At 46.0% G+C, this 24,967-nt stretch overlaps 1 protein-coding gene across 1 annotated transcript in view; it reads right to left on the minus strand.

Moving 5' to 3' along the window:
- Positions 1-24,967, minus strand: part of LOC129832989 (disintegrin and metalloproteinase domain-containing protein 11-like) — a 29,674-nt gene extending 4,707 nt beyond the window's left edge. The window contains exons 1-24 of the mRNA XM_055897179.1: positions 24,459-24,967; positions 23,833-24,026; positions 17,254-17,330; positions 16,339-16,405; positions 10,062-10,144; positions 9,754-9,817; positions 9,529-9,589; positions 9,218-9,390; positions 9,048-9,119; positions 7,205-7,371; positions 6,827-6,911; positions 6,544-6,634; positions 5,987-6,038; positions 5,386-5,485; positions 5,011-5,082; positions 4,700-4,792; positions 4,382-4,462; positions 4,218-4,268; positions 3,452-3,515; positions 3,139-3,244; positions 2,617-2,736; positions 2,240-2,408; positions 1,965-2,076; positions 1,040-1,130 (exon numbers count right to left, since the gene is read on the minus strand). Of these exons, the coding sequence (XP_055753154.1) occupies positions 1,040-1,130; positions 1,965-2,076; positions 2,240-2,408; positions 2,617-2,736; positions 3,139-3,244; positions 3,452-3,515; positions 4,218-4,268; positions 4,382-4,462; positions 4,700-4,792; positions 5,011-5,082; positions 5,386-5,485; positions 5,987-6,038; positions 6,544-6,634; positions 6,827-6,911; positions 7,205-7,371; positions 9,048-9,119; positions 9,218-9,390; positions 9,529-9,589; positions 9,754-9,817; positions 10,062-10,144; positions 16,339-16,405; positions 17,254-17,330; positions 23,833-24,026; positions 24,459-24,516 (2,303 nt within the window). The 5' untranslated portion in view covers positions 24,517-24,967. The remainder of the gene's footprint in view (positions 1-1,039; positions 1,131-1,964; positions 2,077-2,239; positions 2,409-2,616; positions 2,737-3,138; positions 3,245-3,451; positions 3,516-4,217; positions 4,269-4,381; positions 4,463-4,699; positions 4,793-5,010; positions 5,083-5,385; positions 5,486-5,986; positions 6,039-6,543; positions 6,635-6,826; positions 6,912-7,204; positions 7,372-9,047; positions 9,120-9,217; positions 9,391-9,528; positions 9,590-9,753; positions 9,818-10,061; positions 10,145-16,338; positions 16,406-17,253; positions 17,331-23,832; positions 24,027-24,458) is intronic.

The following is a 24,967-nucleotide window of genomic DNA, read 5'->3' on the forward strand; positions in this document are numbered from 1 at the left end:
CTAGTCGATGGTTGCCTAGGCAACTCCCCCTTCCCTGCAGCAGCACATGCAGTCAGGAGCGGAGGAGAAAATGTGCGTCTTTAAAAAAACGCTTTTCAAACGATTACAACGGTGACCCCGGTCATTTGGCTGACTAATAACCGTCACCCAAAATTCCAAGACCGTCACAGCCGTAGTAGTAATAAACAATGTTCTTGTTTGTTCAAATGAGCGTAAAGCTTACTACTACAAGAAGATATTGTAGAATATATTTAACCGACCACATTAATATTGACACAGACCATGCACACATGCACACACAGTTACCCCTGTCCCCAAAAGGATTACTCATTATTTCCAGCAAAATATGAACTATTTGGAGAAATTAAGTTTGATGAACAAGACAAAGAAATGTAACACAAATTCTTGATGCAAGTGATGACAGGGAAGTGATATAATCCTTTTGGTTCAGAGACTAAGGAGTGAACAGGCATTAGCAGGCCAGGCATGCACACAGCTAGGGCTCTACAGAGACAGCCACTGCAGCGAGGGCACTTTGGTTAGGGCACTACTGAGTGGGCATTACTGAGTGGTCACAACTTTAAAGATACTCCAAATGAAGAGCTGCACTAAGGAGAGGCATCATAGAATGAACACTACACAAGGAGGCTTCAAAGAGAACCACAACAGTTTGGGAACTTCACAGGAGACTACAGGGGAACTGTCCACTCCTGTCCCCGGCAGGAGAGCTGGGTTGGAGCCAGTCTGAAGGTGTGAAGGGGAGGCATCTCTTTCTCTCCCTGGAGAGATGTATGGAGGAGGTCAGGGTTCAATTGTACTAGCTCTTACAAAGTGAAGTATCAGAGGTACCAGCCCGATACACATACGAAATATATCCATATGTCTCAAAGCAATTGGATGGGGAACTCAACCCATGTGTCCCCACCGTCGGTGGGGCAATGAGTTGCAAAGTGGGTGAAGTCGTTTTTTTTTGGAGGGGTGCGAGTTGGGGCCTTGGGGAGAAGCAGACAGGTACACAGAGGCATGCCAGAACTCTTACTTAAATCCCCATCCTGTCCCCCCAAGGACTATAGCTGCCAGAAGAATAGCACCTGCGATGGACCCTATTATGATATTGGTGCCACTGGGACCTGCGCAGAGGAAGGAGGGGGGAGGAGGGGTGCGGAGGGGAACACAACAACACCACCAAAAACACACGTCAGAGGACAGCATCGACACTGTACATCAACAACATCAACATCCGGAAACAGAGAGAGAGAGAGAGAGAGAGAGAGAGAGAGAGAGAGAGAGAGAGAGAGAGAGAGAGAGAGAGAGAGAGGAGTAAGAAAGATATAGAAAAGATACCCAAAGAAAGAGAGAATAAGAAAGGAAGTGGGGTGGAGGAAGGGGGAGCGCGTGGGAGAGCGAGGGGAGATCAGGGAGGGCGACAGTTAAAAAAAGGAGTGTGTTTTTATTACTTCTTTCTCATCCCCCTCTCTTGCTCTTTCAGCTGGACACCCTCTTGCTTAGGGTGGATTTGGTTTTTGGGGCCTATGAGCCCTGTGTCAATGGAAAGGGAAAGGGGGATACCTAGTCAGTTGTACAACTGAATGCATTCAACCCGAAATGTGCCTTCCGCGTTTAACCCAACCCGTCTGAATCAGATACAGACTGTAAGGTAGGAAGGAAGACACTTGAAGATAGAAGCCAGGTGCCTGTAACTTATAGAAACACCCACACAAACACGCAGACACACGCATACAGTATATGCACACATGTAGAGACAAAATCAGTCAGTTCCCCTTACTTTACTCCACTGCCCTTTCATCCAAAACATGACTAAGGCAAGAGCAATCTGAAAAGCTGGACTATAGCTACCCTACACTCCATATATGTACACAAAGAGATAACGTGATGGTAGACAGACAATGAGAGGGACACGAGGAGAACAGACAGACAAACAGACAGACAGAGGAGCTTTGGACCTTTCTTCTCCGTGCTGGCAGGCGGTGTGGGGTCAGGGATGGGGTCAAAGACACTGCAGTCCTTCCCGGTGTAGTCCCTGTCACAGATACACTTCACCTCGTTACTGCATGTCTGAGAGAGAGAGAAACATAAATATTAAAACAAAGGAGAACAGTAATTGGCACAGTAGTCAAGTTGTCAACGTTTACTTTTGAAAACACAAACCCAACAAGGTGATATCCCTTTATTTAAATGCAGGCATGTGTGGTGGGGTGGTCCCTGTCTGTCTCCTCACCCCGTGGTCAGAGCAGGTGCGTCCCAGCGTGGAGCCGGAGCAGGTGCTGAGGTTGAAGGCTGCCACGGGGAGACAGCGGCGATCCAGACACATCATGTTGGGGCCGCACGGTGTACCATCCTCTACGTAGCCCAGGTCTGACCCATCCTCCAGCAGGACATGGCCCCCTCTGGACACACAGACACACAGATGGGAGAGGAGGAAGAGTAGAGAGGAGATTATAAAAAGAGAGGAGAAAAGAGGTGGAGAAAGAGGAGGAAGAGGATGAGAAAGAGGAGGAGTTGAGAGGCGACGAGGGATAAATTAATAAATTAATCTATTCTGTTCAATCTATGAGAGCCTCTCAAACATTAAAGGGTTAGAAAGGTACAACTCACCGGCAGTCCAGGTACTTGTTCTGGTGGTATATTGTAAGGCTGGTCACTTCCCCCTCCAGATCCCCAAACTTTGGCTTCACCGTCATATTGGCACAGAACAGGAAACCACACAGCACATCCCTGAGAGAGAACGAGAAAGAGAGAGAGAGAGGGAGAAAGAGAGAAAGAGAGAGAGAAGGGGAGAGAAAAAGAGATGGGAGAGAGAGAGAGGAAAGAATGGGAGAGAGGGAGGGGGGAGACAGAGGGAGAGACAGAGGGAGAGAGAGAGAGAGAGAAAGAGAGAGAGAGAGAGAGAGAGAGAGAGAGGGAGAGAGAGCGGGGGAGAGAGAGAGAGAGAGAGAGAGAGAGAGAGAGAGAGAGAGAGAGAGAGAGAGAGAGAGAGAGAGAGAGAGAGAGAGAGAGAGAGAGAGAGAGAGAGGGAGAGGAAAGAAGATGAGGGAGAAAAACAATCAGAATAATACAACTCTGGTCATGTCTATTGTGTAATAATGAGAGTGATAAGTCATGTGATAGAAGGCTCACGGCTTGTTACACTGCAGCCATCCCTGGCCCTCAGGGCTCCGCCCACAGTTGCCCTTCTCTGTGCCCTCTGCATTCAGCTTCTCATAGCAGAAGCGGTCTGCTGAATCTGAGACAGCACACACACGACACAACACACATTAGATCCATTTTGCCGCCATCTGCAACTCAGATGAAGTTTCATATCAGTCCACAAGATGGCATAGGACTGTCATGGGCATGGGCATAGAAACAGTACCAAGACAATTCTACTGGCAAGTGAGTAATTCAGGGGTGTGAAAGACATTCAAGAAATGAATGAATCATTAGTACTTACTGTAGCCCCACAGTCCCTTACACTGGCCATCGAGAGTCCTGCACCGACCACTATAACAACGACCCTGAGAGAGAGAGAGAGAGAGAGAGAGAGAGAGAGAGAGAGAGAGAGAGAGAGAGAGAGAGAGAGAGAGAGAGAGAGAGAGAGAGAGAGAGAGAGAGAGAGAGAGAGAGAGAGAGAGCAGGAGATGGATGGAGAGAGGGAGAGAGGGAGGGACAGGAGAGGGAGAGAGAGAGAGAGCAAGAGATGGATGGAGAGAGAGAGAGAGAGAGAGAAAGAGGGGGGAGAAGAGAGGAGAGAGAGAGAGAGAGAGAGAGAGAGCAGGAGAGGGAGAGAGAGAGAGCAAGAGATGGATGGAGAGAGAGAGAGGGAGAGATAGAGAGAGAGAGAGCAGGAGAGGGAGAGAGAGAGAGCAAGAGATGGATGGAGAGAGAGAGAGAAAGAGAGAGAGAGAGAGAGAGAGAGAAAGAGAGAGAGAAAGAGAGAGAGCGAGAGGGAGAGAGAAAGAGGGAGAGAGAGAGAGAGGGGGGGCAGGAGAGGGAGAGAGCGAGAGATGATGGAGAGAGAGAGAGAAAGAGAGAGAGAGAGAGAGAGAGAGAGAAAGAGAGAGAGAAAGAGAGAGAGCGAGAGGGAGAGAGAAAGAGGGAGAGAGAGAGAGAGAGGGAGGGACAGGAAGATGAAAACAAAAGATAACAGCAGGACAGACATATCTCAACAGCACACTGACTGCAGAGCAAAACCCCATTCAAACAAAGGTGTGCCTTACCTGACTACTGTCACACATGTATCCATCCAGCTTGTGCACATTATGTGGGCACTGCAACAGAAGAAAATGACATACAGTATGATTTACCTCAAACCAACTCATGCTCCCAAAGACTCCATCTCCCAGCATGCACCAGGTTGGTCGTGTAGTGTCGAGTACAGTACCTGGCTGGAGTCTCCTGTGCAGCTCTCTGGGATGTCACAGTCATTCACAGCCTGTCTGCACACCGCTCCTCTCAGCTCATACTGACACACAAGAACAACATCAGACGCACATGACTATATCACACACATGACCTCTTACTGTTAAGAGAGGTGGGCCGCGTAGTAGTACCCGTAATACTCAAGATCGGAAGGTAATGAAATGTTTGGTAATGAACGAGTTAAATCCCGAAGAGGCACTAGCCTCCATAGAGTGGACTAGCTAGTGTGATGAGTAATATGTAAATGAGGCGGTGGTGGTAGTGGAGTAGAGGGACTCACCCTGCACCCACTGCAGCACAGTCCACTACTGCACATGGCATCGTGGGTCAGGGTACACTTCTTACAGCACGCCCCTCCATTACGGGCACACTCCTACAGACAAACACACACAGTCACTGAGACTGTTCCTCATACCAACATTAACCCTCTAATGTCACCATGACAGTGTCTGTCTCAAATGGAACCCTAGTACCTTTATAGTGCCCTATTTTTAACAAGGGCCCATAGGGCTGTGGCAGTAGTCCCATCCATGCTGGAGGGTTCTGGTCCCTCATCATGTATGGGTTACAGTTCCTTAAAGAGACCCTCACCAGCTGAGACCCACAGTCACACTCCTCCCCTGTCTCCACGAAGCCGTTCCCACACTCAGGAGGGTCCAACAGCTGATAGAGAGACGGTGGGATAGAGGGAGAGGAGAACAGACGGAGGGAGAGGCAGTAGACACGTAGGATGGGAGGAAGAAAAGAGAAGGGAAAAGAGAAGCTCGTAAAGAAGAGGAAGAGAGAGATAATCAAGGATGGGCACAGAGCTGTATGTAAATATCTAATATGGAGAAATGAGGACATTGGGATAATTAATTAGGCTATATATAACGGCACTCCTGGGACCTTCAGCTTACACTCCACTCCCCGCTAGACCATCAGGCTAGGCCAGCCTCCCACATCCTTCACCCACACCAGCCTCACCTTGTTGGGCTTGTTGAAGAGGCAGCTCCCGCCCCCCTGGAGCAAGAACTGGATGTACTCATCAACACTGCAGCGAGAGAACTTTCTGGGCAGGTAATATCTGTCCACACAAAACAAGCACACACACACACATACATACACAGATACAAGGAGAGAGAGATAAGAGAGAGAAGAGAGATAAGAGAGAGAGAGAGAGAGAGAGACAGAGAGAAAGGAGAGAGAGAGAGAGAGAGAGAGAGAGAGAGCGAGAGAGAGAGAAAGGAGAGAGAGAGAGAGAAAGGAGAGAGAGAGAGAGAGAGAGAGAGAGAGAGAGAGAGAGAGAGAGATAAAATGGTCAAAGCCAATGATAGTGTTTTTTCCAAAATTGTGCCAAATCAAATGTGACAATTTTTTCTGCAATTTTGCAATCTGACGGAAATGTTACTATCTGTGGTAAAAAACCTGCTAATTGTAGTAGATGGATTTGACAATAGCTTATCAAATCACCATTGTACCATCTGGTGTTAAATAAGCCGAAGCCAAACGCTTGTGAGAACATTATGTGTTCTGTAGACTGATGTACTGTATGTACAGTATATGTAGTGCTAAAGTCAATCTTTACCCAGTGTCTTCCATGATACAGCCAAGCCACGAATCAGGACATCTGCAGTCTCCTGAGAGAGACGGAGAGAGGGAGGGAAAGGAAGAAAAGGAGGGTGAAAGAGGGAGTGAAAAGTCATGTGGGAAAAATGAGATGGTTAATGACATTCATCTTGACTAGAAGGAACTTACGTTTATTTACTAAGGTAAATCCTTGAGAAAAAAATACAATTATTTCACAAGTAAAGTTTGAAATAAACTCAATCCATCGCTGCCTGTGCCACTCCTTCCATCCATCCCTTCCTCCCTCCTTTTACTGAATCCATGGGCTCCTGTCTCCTGTCCCTACCTCTCGCTTAGTCTTCACACTATCTGTACCTGTTCCCTCTCTCTCTCCCTCTCTCTCCCTCTCTTTCTCCCACTCCCTCTCTCTCTCCCTCTTCCCTTCCTTCTTTCTTTCTTTCTTTCTCTTTCTTTCGTTCTCTTTCTTTCTTTCTTTCGTTCCTTCCTTCCTTCCTTCCAACCTTCCTTCCTTCCTTCCTCCCTCCCTCCCTCCCTCCCTGATCTGATCGTCCTTACCCGCAGAGCTGCGTATGTTGTTCCACCTCATCCCAATGTTCTGACCCAGACTCTGGCACAGAGTGATGGCCATAGGACCCACGTTCCCATACTGGAACACAAACACACACATCCACCCTGTATCAATGGCGTTCTCTTTGACTGAAGTTACACTCCGCACATTCCTCACTGACGGAACGAAGAAGTCAAAGACGAGTCTTTCTTAAATGTAGTAGTTGTGTCAGTTCCTAAACCATGAGCCCATTGTTGTGAGCTGAGTAGGAAACACACAGGTCTCTCTTACCTCGTTGATGCCCCCTCCTCTTGTGAGAGAGCACACCCCTCCGGTGTAGGCCGTCCCACTGCGACTGCTCTGGAACGTACGCCCCCTGGAGGAGATGGAGGAGAACAGGGGTCGAACCTGGACTAAAGGACCAGGACATATTGTAGTATATATAAACCGGCTGCAACCAGTCAACAATACTGACCTCGTCCAAAATGGCACCCTATTCCTTTTATAGTGCACTCCGTTTCACCAGAGCCCTCTGGTGAAACATAGTGCACTATTGAGGGAATGGTATGGCACTTGGGACGCAACAACTGACTGCCCCAGGTTAGATACAGGAGCATATCAACCTCCTCTATTTTTTATTTCAGTGGGACATAGACAGGGGGCGCTCACGAGAAGAGGTGCACGGCGTCACTTTGCTCCTTAATACTGTCCTTCCTGTACTTCATGAAGTTCTGCAGCGTCGTCAACGGGTCGGTCACCACGGGAACCATGTTGGCCGACGACCAGGTCTCCATGGCAACCAGCACGATGCGTGTGTTCAGCTGTTCCCTGTAAATCTGCAGGCCAAACGTACACTGATGGTATACACAAATGCATATCTAGGAGAATGGACATAATAAGTAACATAAACTCAGCGAAAAAAGAAACGTCCCTTTTTCAGGACCCTGTCTTTCAAAGATAATTCGTAAAAATCCAAATATCATTCATTGTAAAGGGTTTAAACACTGTTCCCATGCTTGTTCAATGAACCATAAACAATTAATGAACATGCACCTGTGGAATGGTCGTTAAGACAATAAACAGCTTACAAACGGTAGGCAATTAAGGTCACAGTTATGAAAATTTAGGACACTAAAGAGGCCTTTCTACTGACTCTGAAAAACACCAAAAGAAAGATGCACAGTGTCCCTGCTCATCTGCGTGAACTTGCCTTAGTCATGCTGCAAGGAGGCATGAGGACTGCAGATGTGGCCAGGGCAATAAATTGCAATGTCTGTACTGTGAGACGCCTAAAACACCGCTACAGGGAGACAGGACGGACAGCTGATCGTCCTCGCAGTGGCAGACCACGTGTAACAACACCTGCACAGGATCGGTACATCCAAACATCACACCTGCGGGACAGGTACAGGATGGCAACAACAACTGCCCGAGTTACACCAGGAACGCACAATCCCTCCATCAGTGCTCAGACTGTCCGCAATAGGCTGAGAGAGGCTGGACTGAGGGCTTGTAGACCTGTTGTAAGGCAGGTCCTCACCAGACATCACCGGCAACAATGTCGCCTATGGGCACAAACCCACCGTTACTGGACAAGACAGGACTGGAAAAAAGTGCTCTTCTCTGACGAGTCTCGGTTTTGTCTCACCAGGGGTGATGGTCGGATTCACGTTTATCGTCGGAATGAGTGTTACACCAAGGCCTTTACTCTGGAGAGGGATCGATTTTGAGGTGGAGGGTCCGTCATGGTCTGAGGCAGTGTATCACAGCATCATCGAACTGAGCTTGTTGTCATTGCAGGCAATCTCAACACTGTGCGTTACAGGGAAGACATCATCCTCCCTCATGTGGTACCCTTCCTGCAGGCTCATCCTGACATGACCCTCCAGCATGACAATGCCATCATCCATACTGCTTGTTCTGTGCGTGATTTCCTGCAAGACAGGTATGTCAGTGTTCTGCCATGGCCAGCGAAGAGCCCGGATCTCAATCCCATTGAGCACATCTGGGACCTGTTGGATTGGAGGGTGAGGGCTAGGGCCATTCCCCTCAGAAATGTCTGGGAACTTGCAGGTGCCTTGGTGGAAGAGTGGGGTAACATCTTACAGCAAGAACTGGCAAATCTGGTGCAGTCCATGAGGAGGAGATGCACTGCAGTACTTAATGCAGCTGGTGGCCACACCAGATACTGACTGTTACTTTTGATTTTGCCCGTCCCCTTTGTTCAGGCACACATTATTCCATTTCTGCTAGTCACATGTCTGTGGAACTTGTTCAGTTTATGTCTCAGTTGTTGAATGTTGAATCTTACACGTTAAATTTCCTGAAAATAAACGCAGTTGACAGTGAGATGACGTTTCTTTTTTTTGCTGAGTTTATGTGAGATTGTTCTTATAGGCTACAACCTAGCCTATGATTATTGATATGGCTTTAACTTCAACATAACAATATCATCATAATTGACGATGGGTATCAGTACAAAAGGTAAGTATGAAGTGACAGAGTCTCTTACTGCATCAGCCATATTGACCACTGCTTTGGCAAAGTTCCTGGCCTGGGTAGTGGAGCGTCGCAGCTGCACAAACTGCAGACAGACAGCAAACGTTAGGTACAGTGTGTACCCGTCACACACACACGCACGGACGCACACACATCAGCTCTTTCCAGAAAAGGCCAACTCACCATTTCGTAGTCGTTGACCACCATCAGCTCGATGTATTTGGTCTCTGACTGCACGGTGGGCCTGCGTGGTAGCTGTCTCTTAGAGCGCCTCAGCACCTCACTGACCCGGGGATCCTTCATCTGCTCATCACCATTACCTCTGGCTCTATCCCCCTCACTGTCATCTGTGCAGTCTGGACACAATACAACACGGAGGACTGAGAAATGACATCAAAGAGCATGGATCGTCCAATATCAGTGTGTCTTCTCATTAGTAAGTATGAACATGAATGATTGTATAAAGGAGAGAGGATGTAGGACGTTGCCAGTACCTAGACAGTCTGAGGATAGTCTGACATCAGGCATCCTACGCACTAGGTGGGCCCCCTCAGTCTGGAAAGGAGTCAATGAGACGCCAGGAGAAAACAATACCATTTTACTACGCTGCTCCACATTCCTCATCTGCATCCATGCTACTATGAATGAATGAATCAATAACATCAACACTACTACACAGGGCTACCTGTAGCCTTATCTCCCAACCACCACACACTCACCTGATTGGGCCCGTCGAAAAGAGGCTCAATCCCATAAGAGAACCTCCCATCAGAAAACATACCACTGAGAGAACGAGAGAGAACGAGAGAACGAGAGAGAGAGAGAGAGAGAGAGAGAGAGAGAGTGAGAGAGAGGGAACACATTCATTATATATATGTAAGACTCCCATTGTATTGCAGTGATATTAGTACATGAAGATCAAAGATACCATATAGCTTATCAAAGCCATAGTGCCAGTAATGTACAGAGTCAGTGTGGTGAGGCAAGGCCATTGACAGACAGTTTATAGCTATGGGGAGAATCTCACCATAGGCCAAGACAGGTGGAGAGAGCTGCCCAGGACTCTGGTAAGCCCCTCAACCTCCCTTGGTAGTAGCAGTGCTCCCCTCCCTGTGGACACAAAGGCCATTGTTAATATACAGTCACATGCTGAAGTAAGTTGACTGTGTAGTGGTACATTGGTTTGCAGGTTTCCACACACTGACTGACGAGGACGGTGATGCTCATTTCACAGTCCCCTAAAAAAACAATATGGAGTCCCCAGGAGTTGTGCTTTAAACAGTTTTTACTTCTATTCTCTCTCTCTCTCTCTCTCTCTCTCTCTCTCTCTCTCTCTCTCTCTCTCTCTCTCTCTCTCTCTCTCTCTCTCTCTCTCTCTCTCTCTCTCTCTCTCTCTCTCTCTCTCTCTCTCTCTCTCTCTCTCTCTCTCTCTCTCTCATACTGCTAGCTGTATGTACTATACGCAACCTACTTGTCCTCAACCCTACTCTATTCCACTCTACTCTACTCTATTCCACTCCACTCTATTCCACTCTACTCTATTCCACTCTACTCTATTCCACTCTACTCTATTCCACTCTACTCTATTCCACTCCACTCTATTCCACTCCACTCTATTCCACTCCACTCTATTCCACTCCACTCTATTCCACTCTACTCTATTCCACTCTACTCTATTCCACTCTACTCTATTCCACTCCACTCTATTCCACTCCACTCTATTCCACTCCACTCTATTCCACTCTACTCTATTCCACTCTACTCTATTCCACTCTACTCTATTCCACTCTACTCTATTCCACTCCACTCTATTCCACTCCACTCTATTCCACTCTACTCTATTCCACTCTACTCTATTCCACTCTACTCTATTCCACTCCACTCTATTCCACTCCACTCTATTCCACTCCACTCTATTCCACTCCACTCTATTACACTCTACTCTATTACACTCTACTCTATTACACTCTACTTTAGCTACCGCTCTGACAATGGAGGGGTCTTCTGTGCAGGGAGCTTATAAATAAATCCAACATTATGTTGCCCCACAGTGGGAACAGCTTGGAAGGAACAACATGGAGCGAGAATGCATTGGGCTGGCTAAGAATAAACCTGTATCACAACCGGACGTGATTGGGAGTCCCATAGGGCGGCGCACAATTGGCACAGCGTCGTCCGGGTTTGGCCGGTGTAGGCCGTCATTGTAAATAAGAATTTGTTCTTAACTGACTTGCCTAGTTAAATAAAGGGGAAATAAAAATAAAATTTGAGCAGTGGATGTCAAAGTGTGGGAGAGGAGGACCACACACATGAGACCTCAACACAGATGAAGAAGAGGGCATCCAGCTACAACACTAATGCTCATTCTGAATAAAACATCTACCTTGCCTGCAACCATCTGAGCCCCGTCCTTCATTGGTGTGAAAGAGCTGGCCTAGTGTAACACTTAAAATGTTTAAAACAATTACTTTTAAAACTGCAGAGCAAGTAAAACCATTGGCAGTAAAAACATCCCCTTGGTTGGAGAACTCCCCAAACACTTGATACACATGGTTAGAAAAACAATGAGAACACAGTAACAATTAACAAGACAATTAGCAGTTGGGGTGTGTGCAACCAGTAATCAGGACACGCTATGGAATGTTTGAATTGAATGGAAAATAAACAGAAATACAAAGACAAGCATATTAGGCTACATGCTTTGACAGTTATATACTCAGTGGCCTGTTTATGAGGTACACCCATCTAGTAATAGGTCGGATCACCCTTTGCCCTCCAGAACAGCCTGAATTCTTCGGGGCATGGAAACATTGCTCAATTGATATCAAGGGACCTAACGTGTGCCAGGAAAACATTCCCCACACCATTACATCACCGCCACCAGCCTGTACCGTTGACACCATGGGGCCATGGACTCACACTGCTTACACCAAATCCTGACTCTGCCATCAGCATAGCGCAACAGGAACTGGGATTCATCGGCCCAGGCAATGTTTTTCCACTCCGCAATTGTCCATTGTTGGTGACTGGAGCCGCTTCTTGTTTTTAGCTGATAGGAGTGGAACCCGATGTGGTAGTCTGCTGCAATAGCCCATCCGTGAAAAGGACTGACAAGCTGTGCGTTCCAAGATGCCGTTCTGCACACCACTGTTGTACTCTGCTGTTATTTGCCTGTTTGTGACCCATCTGTTAGCTAGCCATTCTCCTTCGACCTCTCATCAACGAGCTGATTTCGCCCACAACACTGAAGCTGACTGGATGGTTTTTGTTTGTCGCACCATTCTCGGTTAACCCTAGACACTGTCGTGCCTTAAAAGCCCAGGAGGCCGGACGTCTCTGAGATACTGGAACTGGCATGCCTGGCACCGGCGATCATACCACTCAAAGTAGCTTAGGTCTCTCATTTTTCCCATTCTAACTTTCAATTGAACAGTAACTGAATGCCTTGGTGCCTGTCTGCCTGCTTTATATAGCAAGGGCGGCCACGCGACTCACTGTCTGTAGGAGCGAACCATTTTCATGAACGGGGTGGCCACTGAGTATAAGTCTCAAGCCCAGGTGAAGGCCTCTCTTTCAATTAGTCTCTTCAATTAGTCTCCTTCAAAAGATTAGAAACACTTTCCCGTAATGGCTGATCTAAAGTAGTCATTGAGCCACTACTGAGTATGAGATTGGGATAGCAGGAGTACAAAACCACTCTAATAAAAGCAGAGATAGAGACACAACAACCACAGCTGGCATAGAGTCAAGCGCTCGGCCTGGCCTGGCTGGGAGTGTGCGTATGTGGCTCCATCCCTGCAACTGTTTGAAAACACACACACACACAGAATGACTCTCTGATACCATCACCCATCCTGCCGTTGTATTCACTGGCCTTTTACTCAAAATGTTCCTCTTCCTACTTCTCCTCTCTCTCTCTCTCTCTCTCTCTCTCTCTCTCTCTCTCTCTCTCTCTCTCTCTCTCTCTCTCTCTCTCTCTCTCTCTCTCTCTCTCTCTCTCTCTCTCTCTCTCTCTCTTCTTTTATTCTCCTCTCTGCCAAGAACTTAATGACACTGCAGAGCTGACTCGTTGCCATGGGAACAAGCTCCTGATTGGCTAGTGAGGGCAGAGGGAGAGTTGGGAATGAGAGTGGGTGGGGATGAGAGGGAGGCTCTTGCTGAGGCTGGGGGGCGAGGGGCAATTAGTAACGTGTGTAGTACAATGAACCAAATAGAAAAAAAACTACTTTTCCCCAATGGTTTTCTAGAGGCACGGAAATTCCTGTAGTAGTCTACTAGCCACTCAAAATCCCACTGTAGCATTCATTCATTTTGGTGAGATGGTGGTCAATACTAATGTCATTTCAATCTGATAAGTGCCGCCAACAGGACGGACGTATCTGATTTCAGTAAGACACTAAACAGATCTCTGTAGCCTACTGGACATTAGCATACAATGTCAACAATATGTCAGCAGTATGTCTACAGTATGTCAACCGTATGTCAACCGTATGTCTACAGTATGTCAACCGTATGTCTACAGTATGTCAACAGTATGTCTACAGTATGTCAACAGTATGTCAACCGTATGTCAACCGTATGTCTACAGGATGTCAACAGTATGTCAACCGTATGTCTACAGTATGTCAACAGTATGTCAACCGTATGTCTACAGTATGTCTACAGTATGTCAGCAGTATGTCAACAGTATGTCTACAGTATGTCTACAGTATGTCAGCAGTATGTCAACAGTATGTCTACAGTATGTCTACAGTATGTCAGCAGTATGTCAACCGTATGTCAACCGTATGTCTACAGTATGTCTACAGTATGTCAACAGTATGTCAGCAGTATGTCAACAGTATGTCTACAGTATGTCAGCAGTATGTCAGCAGTATGTCTACAGTTCGTCTACAGTATGTCTACAGGATGTCAACAGTATGTCTACAGATGTCTACAGTATGTCTACAGTATGTCAGCAGTATGTCAACCGTATGTCAACCGTATGTCTACAGTATGTCAACAGTATGTCAGAAGTATGTCTACAGTACGTCTACAGTATGTCAACAGTACGTCAGCAGTACGTCAACAGTATGTCTACAGTATGTCTACAGTATGTCTACAGTATGTCAACAGTATGTCTACAGTATGTCAACCGTATGTCTACAGTATGTCTACAGTATGTCAACCGTATGTCAACCGTATGTCTACAGTACGTCTACAATATGTCAACAGTATGTCAGCAGTATGTCTACAGTATGTCTACAGTATATCAGCAGTATGTCAGCAGTATGTCTACAGTATGTCAGCAGTATGTCTACAGTACGTCTACAGTACGTCAACAGTACGTCAACAGTACGTCAGCAGTACGTCTACAGTATGGCAGCAGTATGGCAGCAGTATGTCTACAGTACATCTCCAGTACGTCAGCAGTATGTCTACAGTATGTCAGCAGTATGTCAGCAGTATGTCTACAGGTTGTCAGCAGTATGTCTACAGTACGTCAACAGTACGTCAGCAGTATGTCTACAGTATGTCTACAGTATGCCAGCAGTATGTCAGCAGTATGTCTACAGTATGTCTTCAGTATGTCTACAGTATGTCTGCAGTATGTCAGCAGTATGTCTACAGTATTTCAGCAGTATGTCAGCAGTATGTCAGCAGTATGTCAGCAGTATGTCTACAGTATGTCTACAGTATGTCAGCAGTATGTCAGCAGTATGTCAGTAGTATGTCTACAGTATGTCTACAGTACGTCTACAGTACGTCAACAGTACGTCAGCAGTACGCCAGCAGTATGTCTACAGTATGTCTGCAGTATGTCAGCAGTATGTCAGCAGTATGTCTACAGTATGTCAGCAGTATGTCTACAGTATGTCTACAGTACGTCTACAGTACGTCTACAGTACGTCAACAGTACGTCAGCAGTACGTCTACAGTATGTCAGCAGTACGTCTACAGTATGTCAGCAGTATGTCTACAGTATGTCAGCAGTATGTCTACAGTATGTCTACAGTACGTCAACAGTACGTCAGCAGTACGTCAGCAGTACGTCTACAGTACGTCTACAGTATGTCTACAGTATGTCAGCAGTATGTCAGCAGTATGTCAACAGTATGTCTACAGTATGTCACTAGTATGTCTACAGTATGTCAGCAGTATGTCTACAGTACGTCAGCAGTATGTCTACAGTATGTCTACAGCACGTCTACAGTATGTCAGCAGTATGTCAGCAGTATGTCTACAGTACATCTACAGTACGTCAGCAGTATGTCTACAGTATGTCAGCAGTATGTCAGCAGTATGTTTACAGTATGTCAGCAGTATGTCTACACTACGTCTACAGTACGTCAACAGTACGTCAGCAGTACGTCAGCAGTACGTCAACAGTATGTCAGCAGTATGTTTACAGTATGTCAGCAGTATGTCTACAGTATGTCTACAGTATTTCAGCAGTATGTCAGTAGTATGTCTACAGTATGTCAGCAGTATGTCTACAGTACGTCTACAGTACGTCTACAGTATGTCAGCAGTATGTCAGCAGTATGTCAGCAGTATGTCTACAGTATGTCTACAGTATGTCAGCAGTATGTCAGCAGTATGTCTACAGTATGTCTACAGTATGTCTACAGTATGTCAGCAGTACGCCTTCAGTATGTCAGCAGTATGTCAGCAGTATGTCTACAGTATGTCAGCAGTATGTCTACAGTATGTCAGCAGTATGTCAGCAGTATGTCTACAGTATGTCTACAGTATTTCAGCAGTACGTCTACAGTATGTGAACAGTATGCCAGCAGTATGTCAGCAGTATGTCTACTGTATGTCAGCAGTATGTCTACAGTATGTCAGCAGTATGTCAGCAGTATGTCTACAGTATGTCAGCAGTATATCAACAGTACGTCTACAGTACGTCAGCAGTATGTCAGCAGTTTGTCAGCAGTATGTCTACAGTATGTCAGCAGTAGGTCAGCAGTATTTCTACAGTATGTCAGCAGTATGTCTACAGGATGTCAACAGTATGTCTACAGTACGTCTACAGTACGTCAGCAGTATGTCAGCAGTATGTCAGCAGTATGTCTACAGTATGTCAGCAGTAGGTCAGCAGTATTTCTACAGTATGTCAGCAGTAGGTCAGCAGTATGTCAGCAGTATGCAGAAAACACAGTAGCTTTTTCAGAGGCATGGTTAGAACTTCTATTATAACTAGGGCCGTGTGTTTTGCGCAATCATGTGATATAGAATTTATCCTGTATTTTAAGCCTTACATGGCCCTAATTATTACATTCAAACACACACACACACGCACTCACACACACTCACACTACCATAGACTGCGAGGGTTTGCCGTCTTGGTGAAAGTGGCGCTCCACGTAGTCTGAGGACAGGAGGTTGCTGCGGAGAGAAAACACAGAGACACCTCTGTTATTATGACAGACATCTCTCTCATAAACTACACCGCAAGCCAAGCTCTACACTACGTCTAAGACAATCCATTATGTCATCCGTTATGTTTACGATTTATCCTCGTTCTCTGCATATCTATTCTGCTTGGGAATAGATACGCAGTCTGTACGAATATGGTCCGTTCTTAACGTAATTCCATTCCCGTGTTCATGCATGAGGGCGTCGTGTAATGCATGGCTGTAGCGTACAGCATATGGATGTGATTTATGACGTGATCGTAGCTAGGCAGTAGCTTTAACAGAGTAGCGGTGGTCTGGCTGTTGTGTTGACTCCTTTACTGTGTTGTAGGGGAGTTACAGTGCATTAATCACATTAATAATAAAGTCATGACAATCCAAGCCACTCTCTCTCTCTCTCTCTGTCCCCCCATCCCCCTCTTTCTCTCTTTCTGTCTCCTGTCTCTCTCTCTCTCTCTCTCTCTGTCCCCCCCATCCCCCTCTTTCTCTCTTTCTGTCTCCCGTCTCTCTCTCTCTGTGTCCCCCCATCCCCCTCTTTCTCTCTTTCTGTCTCCCGTTTCTCTCTCTTCTCTCTCTCTAGGGTGGTTAGCTGTTTTGATGGAGCTCTCTGGGTCTCTGTGTCCCTAACGCTCCACTAAACATTTGATTATGTGTCATAAATGGAAGGAGAAAAGTGTATTTGCTAACGGTAGCGGTTATGGAAATGCCAATGTTGATGATTGTGGCGATTAAGAAAATACGGACTGATGGAAATGGGTTGTGGCGAATACGTCAATCAAGTTGATAAATCCAAATTGTGCACAAATCAAATTTACTCACTGGTTTAACTCCAGGTCCAGGGTGAAGGTGTGTCCGAATGTTTCCACCTGGAAACAACTCTGGGCCAAATGGACTGGCTTAAATAGGGAGAAGGTGAGATGAGGATCGAAAGAGAGAGAGAGAGACATTACAGGAAGAACCACTTTAAAGTAGACCACTCTAATAGTGGTTCACCCATTTGGTGAGTCACAATGATAGCTATCATTCTGTAAGAAGTATAACAAACCAAAATATACACTGTACAAATGCATTTCTGCCAGCGTAATACTGCATATGTATCAAAAGCACTTTAGCAGCTAACATAGTCGGATTGATAAAGTGTCCATTGATTTGGCTGGACTGAATCCATTCCAACAGGCAGTACTGAAGCCATCCAGGAAGTGCATTTGTATTCAGCGATAGAGATGGACGGGAAGAGGTTTTACGGGAAAGGAGAAAGCTTTACATTTCCATCTACATTAAGCTGGTGTGAAGCCAATGTGTTCCTACTGTCGGCTGCCAAAAAATGGAGGGGTAAAGGAGAAGGCAATGAGGATCTTTACTGGCTGCCAGAGATTTATCGCAGTCAAAACACAGTGTCGCCAAAAGCACAAACAGTGTCAGCATTCAATACCAGCCCACTGTAATTCTGTCTGCAGGATACAGGCTGCAGTGAATCATTGGACTTTCACTGAGACAAGACTCCCATTCGGGAATCATTCCCTCCAATGATTCCACACAACTCAACTTCAGCTGGACCAGGGAGAGCGTAGTTCTGCTTGGCTAAAGTAAGGACTAAAATGTGGTGTCATGGATATCAATCCAAGGAGTTCTGTAAAGTTTTCATGTGTGTGAAGTAATCAAGAAGGTTTATTTTGGTCAATCAATAGGTCAGTAGATTAGTTTGAATCGATCAGTACTTATCAGCCCTGAATCATAACATCCCTCAGGATATTTAGGTGGCAACCAGCAACAGCCCTGTCTGTAACACCAAGGCATCTTGATACTGTTCTATTCCCAAAGTCAGTCCTCCGGGAGCCTTGTGACAGCAGGTTCATTACTTAGTAACAACCAGTGATTGTAAATACATCTGAAATGTGCACATGCTATAGGAAACAGATGTATCTTCACTTCCAGTCCATTGATAAACAAAACCATTTGAGGAAACAGTAGGTTGTACAACTTGGAATCAAAGTTGACCTATGGAATAGTTGATCAATTCATGAGTCAGAATGACAGCTAGGAATATTCCACCTAAACTTATTAAGAATCCTCTGTAAAAAAAAGATATAAGTGAAATATAACTACAAAAAAAGACAACTGAGGCAAAAAAAATGATTACATGTAACCAACAGAACCCTCCTAATTAAGTAAAAATATTACCCTTTACCAATTATACCACTTCTCAAAAACATTTCCAAAAACAACAACACCGGGCTTTTACACAATCTCCATCCAAGCCTCTTTAAATATTTCAATCACATCACACGGTAGGTTAAACCCAGCAGCGTAATCAGAGCCAGATTTATCTCCAGACGAGGGTAATGATTCTCTCAACCAACTCAACTCAACACTCAACCCACCAGAAGGATATATTACAAAGCAGGATCAATGAGTTAGCCAGCTGACTTTGATAAACAACCAGAAATAGCTATTGATTTTATGATTCATTAAGAAAGCTTAACTTGAGGGCCTCCCGGGTGGCGCAGTGGTCTAGCTGCGCCACCAGCGTCTCTGGGTTCGCGCCCAGGCTCTGTCGCAGCCGGCCGCGACCGGGAGGTCCGTGGGGCAACGCACAATTGGCTTAGCGTCGTCCGGGTTAGGGAGGGTTTGGCCGGTAGGGATATCCTTGTCTCATCGCGCTCCAGCGACTTCTGTGGCGGGCCGGGCGCAGTGTGCGCTAACCGAGGGGGCCAGGTGCATGGTGTTTCCTCCGACACATTGGTGCGGCTGGCTTCCGGGTTGGAGGCGCGCTGTGTTAAGAAGCAGTGCGGCTTGGTTGTGTTGTGCTTCGGAGGACGCATGGCTTTCGACCTTCGTCTCTCCCGAGCCCGTACGGGAGTTGTAGCGATGAGACAAGATAGTAATTACTAGCGATTGGATACCACGAAAATTGGGGAGAAAAGGGGATAATTATTTTTTTTTTATTAAAAAAAGAAAGCTTAACATAGAAATGTGTTTTTGCTTGTTGAATCAATTCGACCATACTCATTTCAAGCTTATCCTTAAAACAAATGAAGTTATTTCCGAATATTTAGGTGAGTTATCTTGTTAACTCATTGATCTCTGGTGTCCCACTGATAGACGTAGACCTACAGAGAACCACACCCTCAATCCCACTTACAACTTTTTCTTCAGAGAAAGAGAGAGGGTGTATGAAAAATAAAAAAAGAAAGGGGTTGGATTGTGAGGTAGAGATAAAAAGGAAAAGAAGAGGGGGATTTTGTACCAGTGGAGATTTTATCCCAAGTAGCACTTCTCACACAGGCCTGTTGAATCATTGATGGGGACATAAACTCAGCGAAAAAAGAAATGTCCCTTTTTCAGGACCCTGTCTTTCAAAGATAATTCGTAAAAATCCAAATAACTTCACAGATCTTTCTTGCAAAGGGTTTAAACACTGTTTACCATGCTTGTTCAATGACCCATAAACAATTAATGAACATGCACCTATGGAGCAGTCGTTAAGACACTAACAGCTTACAGACGGTAGGCAATTAAGGTCACAGTTATGAAAACTTAGGACACTAAAGAGGCCTTTCTACTGACTCTGAAAAACACCAAAAGAAAGATGCCCAGGGTCCCTGCTCATCTGCGTGAACTTGCCTTAGGCATGCTGCAAGGAGGCATGAGGACTGCAGATGTGGCCAGGACAATAAATTGCAATGTCTGTACTGTAAGACGCCTAAGACAGCGCTACAGGGAGACAGGACGGACAGCTGATCGTCCCCGCAGTGGCAGACCACGTGTAACAACACCTGCACAGGATCGGTACATCCGAACATCACACCTGCGGGGCAGGTACAGGATGGCAACAACAACTGCCCGAGTTACACCAGGAACGCACAATCCCTCACCAGACATCACCGGCAACAACGTCGCCTATGGGCACAATCCCACCGTCGCTGGATTCCCTGACGAGTAACGGTTTTGTCTCACCAGGGGTGATGGTCAGATTCGCGTTTATCGTCGAAGGAATGAGCGTTACAGGCAATCTCAATGCTGTGTGTTACAGGGAAGACATCCTCCTCCCTCATGTGGTACCCTTCCTGCAGGCTCATGCTGACATGACCCTGCAGCATGACAATGCCACCAGCCTTACTGCTCGTTCTGTGCATGATTTCTTGCAAGACAGGAATGTCAGTGTTCTGCCATGGCCAGCGAAGAGCCCAGATCTCAATCCCATTGAGCACATCTGGGACCTGTTGGATCGGAGGGTGAGGGCAAGGGCCATTCCCCCCCAGAAATATCCGGGAACTTGCAGGTGTCTTGGTGGAAGAGTGGGGTGACATCTCACAGCAAGAACTGGCAAATCTGGCGCAGTCCATGAAAAGGAGATGGACTGTAGTACTTAATGCAGCTGGTGGCTACACCAGCTTTGTTCAGGGACACATTATTCCATTTCTGTTAGTCACATGTCTGTGGAACTTGTTCAGTTTATGTCTCAGTTGTTGAATCTTGTTATGTTCATACAAATATATGCCCCTTATCCCGGTGCTGCCCCTTATCCCGGTGCTGCCCCTTATCCCGGTGCTGCCCCTTCATTTAGGTGGTTTTAGTTGGAGGGTGGTCATTGGGAGGGGGATACAGAAGCGGGGAGTGACTATGGTGGTGTGGGGACAGCGTCCGGAGCCTGAGCCACCACCGTGCTCAGATGCCCACCCAGACCCTCCCCTGGACTTTGTGCTGGTGCGCCCGGCGTTCGCACCTTGAGGGGGGGGGGGGTTCTGTCACGTTCCTGACCTGTTTTCTGGTGTTTTTTATGTGTGTGATGGTCAGGGCGTGAGTTTTGGGTGGGCAGTCTATGTTTTCCGTTTTTATGTTGGTTTTGGGTTGCCTGGTATGGCTCTTGATTAGAGGCAGGTGTTTTGCGTTTTCCTCTAATTGAGAGTCATATTAAGGTAGGGTGTTCTCACTGTTTGTTTGTGGGTGATTGTCACTGTGTCTGTGTTTGTTGCACCACACGGTACTGTCTCGTCTCGTTCGGTCGTTCCTGTTTATGTGTTCCTCGTTTCATGTAAGTTCATAGTTTAGGTCTGTCTAGTTCGTTTTGTTGTTTTGTAAAATTATTCAAGTGTTCTTCGTGTGTTTAGTTTCGTCTTGTTTAATAAAGTTCATTATGTATTCACAACCCGCTGCGCCTTGGTCAACTCACTCACCGAAAGAGAGCCGTTACATATACACATGTTAAGTTTGCTGAAAATAAACGCAGTTGACAGTGAGGACGTTTCTTTTTTTGCTGAGTTTACTTCAACACACAATTGAATAATAGAGGAATGGAGGAGAGAGGAGCTCTCCATGAGAGATCTGAATATTTCACCCAACAGAGCCTTTTATCAGGAGGCCAAGCAGATAAAAATCACATTCACACAACAGGCTTCTGTTTCAGATCTCTTTCAGATACTCTTCTCTCCAGTGGACTGTAATTATGAATCGTTGGCATGGGGTGGCATAGTGGGTGAGTACAGTTGGTCTGTCACGGCCGTCGAATGAAGTAGACCAAAGCGCAGCGTGGTGAGCGTACATATTCCTTTTTATTAGGATGACGTGAACAAAAACAATAAACAATACAAAACAACCGTGAAGCTTAAGGCTATGTGCCACAAACAAAGTTAACTTCCCACAAAGAAAGGAGGGAAAAGGGATACCTAAGTATGGTTCCCAATCAGAGACAACGATAGACAGCTGTCCCTGATTGAGAACCATACCCGGTCAAAACATAGAAATACAAAATCATAGAAAAACAAAACATAGAATGTCCATCCCAAATCACACCCTGACCAAACCAAAATGAGACACAAAAAGGCTCTCTAAGGTCAGGGCGTGACATGGTCAGAAGGTTTTGGGTTCAAGTCCTAGATATTGTGCCCCAACATAGGGTGTAATGCCCGTTGGTTACAATTAAATATATATATATACAAAATAAAAATATAGACGCACTATGGAACAATTTCAAAGATTTTACTGAGTTACAGTTCATATAAGGAAATCAGTCAATTGAAATAAATAAATTAGGCCCTAATCTATGGCTTTCACATGACTGGGAATACAGATATGTATCTGTTGGCCACAGATATATATATATAAAAAAGGTAGAGGCGTGGATCAGAAAACCAGCCAGTATCTGGTGTGACCACCATTTGCCTCATGCAGTGGAAAACATCTCCTTCACACAGAGTTGATCAGGCTGTTGATTGTGGCCTGTGGAATGTTGTCCCACTCCTCTTCAATGCCTGTGTGAAGTTGCTGGATATTGGCGGGAACTGGAACACGCTTTTGTACACGATGATCCAGACTCCAGAGCATCCCAAACATGCTCAATGGGTGACATGTCTGGTGAGTATGTTGGCCATGAAAGAACTGGGACATTTTCAGCTTCCAGAAGCAGATGAATGTCACGACAATGGGCATCAGGATCTGATCGCGGTATCTCTGTGCATTCCAATTGCCATCGATCAAATGCAATTGTGTTTGTTGCCTGTACGTTACTTATACCTGCCCATACCATCACTCCACCACCACCATGGGGCACTCTGTTCATAACGTTGATAACAGCAAACCACTCACCCACACAACGCAAATACTGCGGTTGTGAAGCCAGTTGAACGTACAACCAAATTCTCTAAAAATGACATTGGAGGCAGCTTATGGTAGAGAAATTAACATGACATTCTCTGGCAACAGCTCTGGTGAACATGCCTGTAGTCAGCATGCCAATTGCACGCTCCCTCTAAACTTGAGACATCTGTGGCATTGTGTTGTTTGACAAAACTGCACATTTTAGAGTGGCCTTTTATTGTCCCCAGCACAAGGTGTAATGATCATGCTGTTTAATCAACTTCCTGATATGCCACACCTGTCAAGTGGATGGATTATCTTGGCAAAGGAGAAATGCTAACTAACAGGGATGTAAACAAATGTGTGCACAAAATTTGAGAGAAATAAACTATTTGTGCATATGGAACATTTCTGGGTTCTTTTATTTCGGCTCATGACACACGGGACCAACACACATGTTGCCGTACATTTTTGTTCAGTGTATATACAAGCAAGCTGAAGACACCTGGAGGTTCAGAGTAAGAACAGCACACCTGCCAGTCACAGAGTGGAAGTTAGGGCCTTATGGGACTGATGATAGACTTGTGCAGTTTGGGATGGATCTTATGATACACTTGAAAACAAGAGACAGGCCAAAACGGGCAAGACAGGGTTCGCACAAGTAATTTGGGTGGGGAGAAACCATTACAGTTTCAACAATGAACTGGGAGTTTAATACTAGAGAGGGAATGGAAGAGAAAGAACGAAAACGAATGAATAACACTCCAAGAAAAACAGGTTGCCACACCCACTTCTCCATTACAGACAGTGGTCTATACTTACCGAGGTACCTCCCGTGGTATTCTTCATGCGGGTATCCAAATAGCCGTGGGACATTTCTTCCTCCGACTCCATCTGCTGCACCAGCCGCTTTGGATAGGCGACTTCGGCCGCAATGTCGCTGCTGTCTCCCCGCTCATCTGGCGAGAACCAGTCCCACAAACTCGCATCCCGCACCAAAGTCGACCTGCCGCCGCCTGTAACGCAGGAGACCTGATAACTGCCAACTTTAAACCACACACGGATTATCACACAGAAAAACGATAATTATTGTTTTAATAATGACATTTGACATAAATAGGCTGATATGGCACCGCGTCAGGCGCTGGTTCTACAGTAGGCGCGAGCCCTTGATGTAAAAGGCGACAGCGCTGCGGTGAAAATGTGTTGATGCAGCAAATCTACCGCATCCGTAGAACTGAAGGAGAGGGATCTTATTAAAAACACTAAGTTCTTGGCACAGAGGCAACTATCTCCAGCTGCGCGCTACCCCCCACACACACTATTGTAGACTAGTCTACAGGGGAAGAAGTGATTGCAGATGCAAAAATTGGGGATAGCCTACATTGGGCAGGGGTAAACTTGGAAATGAAAAGGGTGCTTCCTCCCTCTCCCGTCATCCCTCTTACCTGACACGGCAAGCCTCTCGCCCACTGCAGCAAAGACCAAGCACCACACCGCCAGCATGATGTTCACATATTCCCCCGAATTAACATCGAGTGCGTTAAAATGTAACAGGCGCAGATAAAAAGAAAACCGACGCTCAAACGATTATGGCGAGAGAGAAAAAACACCGACTGAATCTGGTTGACAACTGACGCTCGTCCTCTCATCTCCCCATTCAACTCGTAGCATACAGTCTCACCGATATCAGGCAATTGAATTAAATAGCTTATCACTAAATGAAAAAACAAATAGGCCTAATAGCCTATGCCAGAGCCGATCAATATTGGAATTGTCAAATTAGCCTGTATTATGTAGAATAGGTCAAATGGGGAGATTTGAGTGCACGTACGCATAAATCCTACATGATTGTGCGTGTGTAAGCTGTATGTATGCATGAGTGTATGCGAATCTGCGGTATGTGGAAATGGTAGATAGAAAATGAACAGAATTGCGTTGGGTCTGCGGTGATGAG

Source organism: Salvelinus fontinalis, chromosome 34, assembly GCF_029448725.1.
Source record: "Salvelinus fontinalis isolate EN_2023a chromosome 34, ASM2944872v1, whole genome shotgun sequence".
NCBI lineage: Eukaryota > Metazoa > Chordata > Actinopteri > Salmoniformes > Salmonidae > Salvelinus > Salvelinus fontinalis.